The sequence below is a fragment of the Rhagoletis pomonella genome, unplaced genomic scaffold (genome assembly GCF_013731165.1).
Source record: "Rhagoletis pomonella isolate Grant_MI unplaced genomic scaffold, Rhpom_1.0 Rhpom_scaffold_00001, whole genome shotgun sequence".
Taxonomy (NCBI): Eukaryota; Metazoa; Arthropoda; class Insecta; order Diptera; family Tephritidae; genus Rhagoletis; species Rhagoletis pomonella.
In genome coordinates, this window is record NW_023458555.1 from 67,171,658 (window position 1) to 67,180,169 (window position 8,512).

Below are 8,512 nucleotides of genomic sequence, written 5' to 3' on the forward strand. Positions count from 1 at the left end.
AAGATATCTTTGTTTGTTTGTATCTAATTAATGGTAATTTGTAACAACTGGAACTTGGTATGGAGATATACGAAATCAATCGTATACTCTTGGAGAAAAATTGGAACTATTGGAAAAGGGGGCGTGGCATCTTTCATACAAACCGAATTTTTCATACTGCATATCTTTGGAAGTGTTCATGGTAGAGTTCTGGAAGTTGGTATGGAGATATACGAAATCAATGGCATACTCATGAAGAAAAAGGGCAGCTGTTGGAAAGGGGGGCGTGACACCTCCCATATAAATCGAATTTTTATACTGCATAGCTCTGAAATTATTCATGCTACAGTACTGGAACTTCGTACGGAGATATGTATGTAGTTGAAATCAAGCCCATACTCATGGAGAAAATTTGGGCTATTTGAAAATGGGGTGTGAGGCCTACAAACGTACCGACCTTTAGCTATCTGGGAATGTATTTATAATTCTTCTGTAGGTGTGTTTGTGAGTGAAATCCTCCTAAATGGTTGTACGGATTTTAACGAAACTTTTTGTATGTGTTTGAGTGTGTCTCTGGATGGTTTAGTTTCACAATTTAATGCGACAGTTGGCGCTGTAGCTGAGTTATTACTAAGAATCTTATTTATGATCCGATTTGGCCAAATATGTATGCAATACTATTGCAAAGACGTGCTGCCAAGTGGTGCTGAAGTCAAGTTATTACTAAAAATTGCCAAGTGAGAAAGAGGCCGTGAAGGTCAGATTAAATCGAGCTGTTGCACCATTGAGTATATCCAACGCTCCTGCGTTTGCGATTGGCCCAATGGATGTGATTTTCCCATATTATTATGCGTTCAAACTTTTAAGGTATTTCGTCTGAAATAAGTAGATGTATATTGCATTTCTATAGAACAATGATCCACACCCATTTAAATTTGCCACCAACTATACTGTAAAGCTTCTAGGACATTCACTATAGAACCGGGTCATTATTGCCGCCAGGGAGTGAAGAGGAAAAAATTTATTTCGTTTTGCGAATAACCGTGCTATGAAATGCCGCACAACTGGAGAATTTCAAGAACTTCTTCACGGATATAACACGTTCCTTAGGTTATTTAAAGCGGCAAATGACCACCAAACCATAATCTTAGCAGACGAATGTGCCAACGAAAATCGTAAACGTGAATTGTTGATGAAAATGTTGGACCAAAAAGTTTCAATAAAATATATAATAATTTTGGGCGGAACGAAGTTCGCCGGGTCTGCTAGTATTTCTATATTTTTTTACAAAATTTTTATAAAATGCACAAAAATATTTCTTATATTCGACGAAATTGTTTTCCTTAAATCTGCGGTTGTTTCGTAGAATTTGCGATTGCTTTCATTCGCCACACTGTAAAAAAACATAGTACAAATTATAACACAACACAAAACAAAATGTTTTGCAAAAACGCTTTACATTAATGATTAAATAAATATAATGAAAGTGTTGTGTTATAATTTGAGCCATGTTTTTTATAGTGTAAAGAATAAAAGCAATCATACATTCTACGAAAAAAGTGCAGATATTACAAGTGTAACTATGGTAAATAATAAGTTTTACCTAAGTTTTCTAACTACTCTACAGTTAAATATTAATAAAAAAGGTTATTTTACCTATAATAAAACTTAATTCTTTTATTTATATGCACGCGAATAAGTTCTATACTACATATTTTTTATTGCTTAGCCTTCATTCAACTAAGCATATTGATGCAAAGTGCAAAATCATACATTAAGTAGTGCCTCTGTTCCTGGCTTGGGCTAGCCGTTGATAGGTAGCTGATGAAATTGCCTGTTTATGAAGTCCCACATGGCAACGCAAAGCTCAGCGTGGGCGATGTTAAAAACATTGTATGCTTAAAAGCATATATCCACAATTTAAATATTTAATTTTGTATCATAATTTTATCCAGCAAATCCCTTTTTAAAACGTTTAAAATTATATTATACGTCTCACAGCAGCCAACTAGTAATTTTGCAATGACACGCGGTACAAAAAAATAAGATAAAATATTAAACGGACGGTAATTTAGTATATTGTATGAAAATATTCGTCTGTGGTACGAATTCAAAAAACATTTTTTTGCATTTGTTCTTTGTACGAAAGTATTAAGTCAAATGAACGAATACAAAATTGTAGATTTCGTAAATTTTAAAAGCGTACGTAAATATTACGAATGACTTCGTACAATATACAAAATTATTCGTACAGAGATTTGTTCAGTAATTTACGAATGTATTTCCTAAAATAAACGTAAGATTTCGTAAATTGTACTGAAAAAATGCCTTACGAAAGGCCTTCCGTTATATTTACGAATGGTTCGTAAAATCTTGTTTCGTTGGGAAAAATGTGTTCGTATTATGAACGAAAGTTGCGTACATTGTACAAAAACCAAGACTACGAAAGTTTTTCGTGGCACTTTTACGAAATTTTATTTTCAGTGTATAACAACAACGTGGTGGAGTTTGTGCAAAATGCTGTCATAACAGTTTTTCGTGGTACACTTGGCGAATTTCGCCTCATAAATTTAATATATATTTTCAATTAAAATTGTTGAAATATGCATTGTCAAACACAAATTTATAACATATGGCAGCACTTCTCTCTCATTTCTTTTGACTTTGTGTAATTCTATTCGCATATATATACATATATATGTAGGTACGCAATACAGCAATTCATTTTAATGCATATGTAGTTAGGGTTGCCGGACGTACTGCTTTTGGGAGTAAACGTACTCCTTTTTATTGCAATGTACTCCCATGTAGTCCCAAAAAAAAATGTCTGGAAATGTACTTCTTTATTAGTTTTGTACTTCTTTTGTACTCCTTTTTCCAGCTATTAATATTTTATCATATGCAGGGTGTAAAATAATAACTGTTGCACAGTTTTTTTTTTTAATAAAATTGGCTTTTATAGATTTTGCGAAAAAAGTGGTTCATTGTTAATTATCCACAGATTTTACTTCAATTTTATTAATTTGTTTTTAAATTTTAACGTTCATTTGGGTTTACCGGCGATAAACACTTTGAGAGAAAAGCGCAAGTAAAAACAGTCGTTATTGTATAGTTTTTAAATTTAACCTTCATTTGGGTTTACCAGGGGGTTTGGGAGCAAAGCGCAAGCGGCACGCAAGTCTTCATCGGTTACTTTATTACATATCTTCTGTAACCATAGGCTAATTTCCTCCCACTAGGAGGGAATTCATTCGACCAACCCTATACATTATTTTTTCCCCATACAAAATCAAAGAAAAATTACACCTGAAAAAGAGGTGTGTGCCGCATGTACTTATCTCCCAAAGCTGGCAAATGCAAGTAAGGACTAAAATTTTAAAACCAATTAATAAACTAAAGTAAAATATTTACAAAGTTAACAAAAAAATACTTTGTTTAACAAAATCTATAAAGAACCCTTTTATTTTTCAAAAAACCTGTGCGACAGCTATTATTTTACGCCCTGTACTTTGCCATTCAAATTGTGGCAAACACTACTTAGTAAGCAAAGTTAAGTGTGATAATGAAAAAGTGTAAGCATGGCCGTAGCAAGGTAGGTGCAGGGCGCTCGGATATAAAAATCAGAAAAATATTAAATTATTTATAAAGCTTAAATTAAAAAAATGGCCATACATTTAGGAAGAGTCTGGAATTCTTTCCTATAAGGGCGATCATTGAAGAGGCGGTGAGCGAAGGGGGAGTGGGCGGCACCCCTCTCTTCGTCAAAAGTGTATAACATTTCTTGTGGATACAATTCCGGCATCGGTATCCAAAGTATTTTTGCACTTAACTCCTCTCTGCGTAGGCGGCCTTTGGCCGCGCTTAGAGATTATAACCCTTACTAGGTAGAATTCTCCTTTCTGTGTTGCCGGGGAAGAGAGGCAGGCACCTCTTTTGTTATCAAGGGTATATAAAATGTCCAGTGCAAATGAATATTCAACCTTTTTCAAACGAAAAAACGCAAGTGAAAATTGTGACTTTTGGTCATTTTTCTAAGGGGTCCCTAGGGAACCGTAGGGGCCCTAGGTGGTCGGGAGTAACATTTATGTCAATGGCGGTTCATGCCCTCTTAAAAAAGGTCGGAAAAGGTGCCACGTCCACTCCCCCTTCAATCTCCATCTCTTTAACAACCACCCCTATTGGAAAGCCAACCCATATAGTTTTTTATTTTTCACATTTATTGTTGCTTTGAAAAAGATTTCTAAGATATCTTTGTTTGTTTGTATCTAATTAATGGTAATTTGTAACAATAAACTGCACAAAAAAAAAAAAATGTTCTCCTTTCTTATGTCATGTACTGCTTTTTTTCTATCGAAAATATAAATGTACTCCTTTCTCCGTATCAAAATCTGGCAACCCTATATGTAGTTCGGCGAAGACTTCCATTTGTAAAAATACTTATTTTCTTAAAATATAGAAAACGTTCCGTAAAAGCGAACTTTGTATACAGTTTTACTTTTGGTATTTTTATTTGGCTAGACTAGAAGCAGAACAACAAAAATACAGTTCATTTTCTTACAAACCCCCATACAAACCCAAGTTTGAAAACTAAACAAAAAAAAAATAAATACTTTTCATCCAAATTCCAATATTTTTTCTCAGAACTAATCGATTTTTTGAACATACAGTTTTATAGCTCATTCAATTTTATGCGGTAGTATATACATACATATAGAAGCAAATATAAACAAAAATGAAAAAATCAACGGTAATTTTTAGCCAGCTGAAACTTGCAATCAAAATCAACGCGATTATTTAGCACTTCAAATTTTCAAAAAAATCTTATGAGAAAGTTGCAAGTTTCTGAATTTTGCGCAAAGTTTAGAGACTTTATTTTTAATTCTTTTGTTGTAGTATGATTTAGATTTTCATAAAAAATTTTAGGAAAAGAAGTAGGAGTAAAAAACTTTGCGTACATTGAGAAAAATTTTTGTTCAATACTTTTATCCGGGAGTAATGTAATGTGCAAAACTCGCGGTAATTTAATAAATTTCCATGGAAATTTTCGAATTTTCAATCAATTTTTCTTGAGTATGCAGTTTTGTAGCACTTTAAATTCCAGTATAAAAAATGCAAGTTTGAAGTTAGTCCAAAATGGCTTAGATTTTTTGGAATTTTGAAGGTGGTTTGCATTTTTTCCATTCAAAGTATTCTCGAACAGTTCCTTTGCATGGAAAAACTGCGTAATAAATAGATTCCTTCTTCAAATCTACGTACTCAAAAAAATTCTAAAAAATCTGATTAAAACGCTGAAAATTTGCATGATTTTTATGAATTTTTGTATTTGTAAAATTTTATGAACATTTTTTGTATTTGCAAGGATTTAAGAGATTTCAATGTTATTATTTGATTTCTAATTCGTATTTATACTTCTTTTGTTATTTACAGCGCAGGATGTGTTTTTAGAGCATTGCCAAAAGCTGCTAGAGAAATTTCGTTATCCCTGGGAGATGATGCCCTTAATGTATGTGATATTAAAAGATGCTGGGGCAGATATTGAAGAGGCTTCAAGACGTATCGAGGAGGGTAAGTGTTGTAAAAATATTTAAGCTAACTCAAGAGCACTAAAAAATAGCATTTCAAACCATTATTATAAAAAACACAATTCATTATTAAAATATTTTAGGCCAACATGTCGTAAATGAATACTCGCGTCAGCATAATTTAAATATTTATGATGGGGGTGAGCTGCGCAGTACGACACGGCAATGTGGATGATAATTTTTAACGTAATAACTTTAAAAGTTATAATTTGAGTAAATATAATGAAACTAAATCAATTTAATTTTTAAGTTTAATAAATACGTCATTTAAATCGAGTGAAGATTAACATAGGAAATAAAATATTAACTGTCTCCAATTGGAAACAAAAAATTAAGATACCTGCAGGTTCCTTTTTCTTTTGTCGAGTTAAAAAATTAGTAACCGTTGCTAAATGTTTAACTTCGGAGAATCTGACAACTTTTTGCGCCTTCTAAAAAGTGAAAGTAAGTAAATAAAATATTTGCAAATCAACAAAACTTCAATCAACATACCATTGGGCCCACTTCTTCAATCAACATACGGATTGTACTTAAACATATACATAAATATTCTGCAATCAACAAACCCAAGAAGGAGAATTCAAGTTTTTCTGCAATCAAATTCTGGACATCTTTGTGTATTATTTACCACACCATGTTAAGCTGGCAAATGTAAAGTTTAACAGTTCTGCAACCAACATATTCAGGATATCAGAGTCAAAGGAGTCGAGAAACAAGAAGTTGCATACATACACGTTTAACCGTGCTTGCGGAATATTGTTAAATTTTTATAAACAGAAAATAAATACTTTGGTTTTCAATTTGCATACTTAGTTTTAATTAGCTCACGAGTGAATATATTGTGTTATGCAGATCCACTAAATAGCAAAAAATCAATAACTTAAAGTTAAAATAAAAAAAAAAGAATTTTAACACAAACCAACAACAAACAACAACCGCATGATCAAGTCTAAATAGCAACAAAGTCGTTGCCCTTGATTGTAGTTGGGTTGAACAAATGAAGTGGAAAAAAGCAGCAACAGTTTACATAGCGAACTTTGCTCAGTGGTTAGGACTAGAGATGTTGCAAATGTGGAATTTTAGACATCCGCGGATAAGAATGCGGATGTTTAAAAGCTAACATCCGCGGATGCGGATCGAATGCGGATGTCATGTATTTTTATGAAATAATTTAGGTGTGTAAATTAGATGATTTAGGTAAATAAAAAATGGAAAGGTTACAACCAAAAAAAACGTCTCTTAATTGAAGAAACAGCAATCAAAATAAAGAAAACTGGGACCGAAATAGCACTAAAGAAGTTTTATCCTCTTTTCATGCCCAACATTTCTTCAAAATGATAAATTACATCCACGGTTCCATGTTTTCGTGTACGTTTTTACACATTCCAAAGAAAAATTACTCATTCGGGAAAATTTTTTACTCATTCGGGAGAATTTTCGACCTTAAAGTAAAGAAAGTTTTTCTTTGATCCAGAGATGGATTTTTGGTTCAGTGATGTTAGTTTTAATAATGTTTTTTTTTGTTAGTACTTGAATTTAAAAATTTGGAACATTGTATTTAATGAAAACTTTTTAAAGGGTCGTAAATCAAATCTGCGCCGCTAATAACTACTCGCTTGAGGCCACAAACTTGAAAAACTAGAAACTTGCCAAAATTGTAAATTCTTTTCGATCGACGCTGCATCAGGTGAGATTTTAAAGCTATTTAAGTCCTCTTTAATTTGATACCAAACTTGTTTAATTTGAAATGACTTTTATTTCGGAATAAAAAATATTAGCCCAAGTTCAACTCGTAAAAAAAAATAACTGTTATGTTCGGTCCCTGGAATATTGTGCAAGTGCACTGATAAAACGTATATCTATATCTAACCAGTCAAAGAAGAAAGCATTAAAAATTAATTACAAAAACTAAAATCGAAAAACGCTGATGGCGAGCTCAATCAAGTTAGCGGCGCTGAAATGAAAAAATTAAGAAAAAATTTGTTCGTATTATGGTGCTCATTGTGTGCTATTTTCGGCCACTTTTCTTTTTTTTGGGCTCCGACCAATTGGGAAATCATTAAGACTTTGCTAAGTTAACCGTAACTTAGCAAAACATTCATTCAATGAAGTATTTTTACTACTTATATGGGCTTATTTTTTGGGGCTTTTTATGTGCTTTCAAAATATTGCCCAGTAAACTTTGAAATTCGCTTGACGGATAAATATTATTGAGGAATTGCGTTCTATTTCTAGGCTTTTTATAGTCACCAAAATAATTATAGGAGCTCATCCAGTTTCCGAGATAATTAAGACTTTGCTGGGTCAACTGTAACTTAGCAAAACATCCATCCGGTCAAGACTTTTTACTGCTTATCTGAGTTTATTATTTTGGGCTTTTTATGTGCTTTGCAAATATTGCCCGTTGAACATTGAAAAATCACTAAAAATATTGCCCAGTAAACATTGAAAATCGCTAAAAATATTTCCTAGTAAACATTGAAAAATCGCTTGACGTCGCGGTAGCCGAAATATTGCTGAGGTATTAAGTGACATTTAGGGGCTTTTTAGGGCAGTCAAAATTATTTTAGGTGCTCACTCAGTTTCCGGGATAATTAAGACTTCCCTGGGTTAAATGTAACTTAGTTTAACATCTATTAAGTGAAAACTTTTTGTTTAAAGTTTTGAGTTTATGAACAACTGCCAAGTGTACTCATTGGGATGTTTAATAAACTCAGAGTTTAATTTGGCATTTTTCTGTTTACTTTTTCTTATTCACTTTTAGCCTGTTCCCGTACTCCAGCATTTAGACAGAAATAGTCCGACGTAGCCGTGGTGTAGAATACCAACCGTTTAGCCATAAAGAAATAAAAAAAAATTAGCCAAATAGAACTTTTCATGCTGATTTCAACCATATGATGAGTATCTGGTGCAAATAAAAACTAAAGCCAATAAAAAAGGTTCAAGTTTAA

At 32.7% G+C, this 8,512-nt stretch overlaps 1 protein-coding gene across 2 annotated transcripts in view; it reads left to right on the plus strand.

Moving 5' to 3' along the window:
* LOC118747251 (protein doublesex) overlaps positions 1–8,512 on the plus strand; it is a 1,135,543-nt gene that overhangs the window by 604,973 nt on the left and 522,058 nt on the right. Inside the window, exons 3-4 of one of the 2 annotated variants that reach the window (XM_036481249.1) lie at positions 5,407–5,544; positions 5,645–6,365. In XM_036481249.1, the coding sequence (XP_036337142.1) occupies positions 5,407–5,544; positions 5,645–5,736 (230 nt within the window). In that variant the 3' untranslated portion in view covers positions 5,737–6,365. Of the gene's footprint in view, positions 1–5,406; positions 5,545–5,644; positions 6,366–8,512 lie in introns of those variants that run through there. The other variant, XM_036481241.1, reaches the window with a different exon arrangement.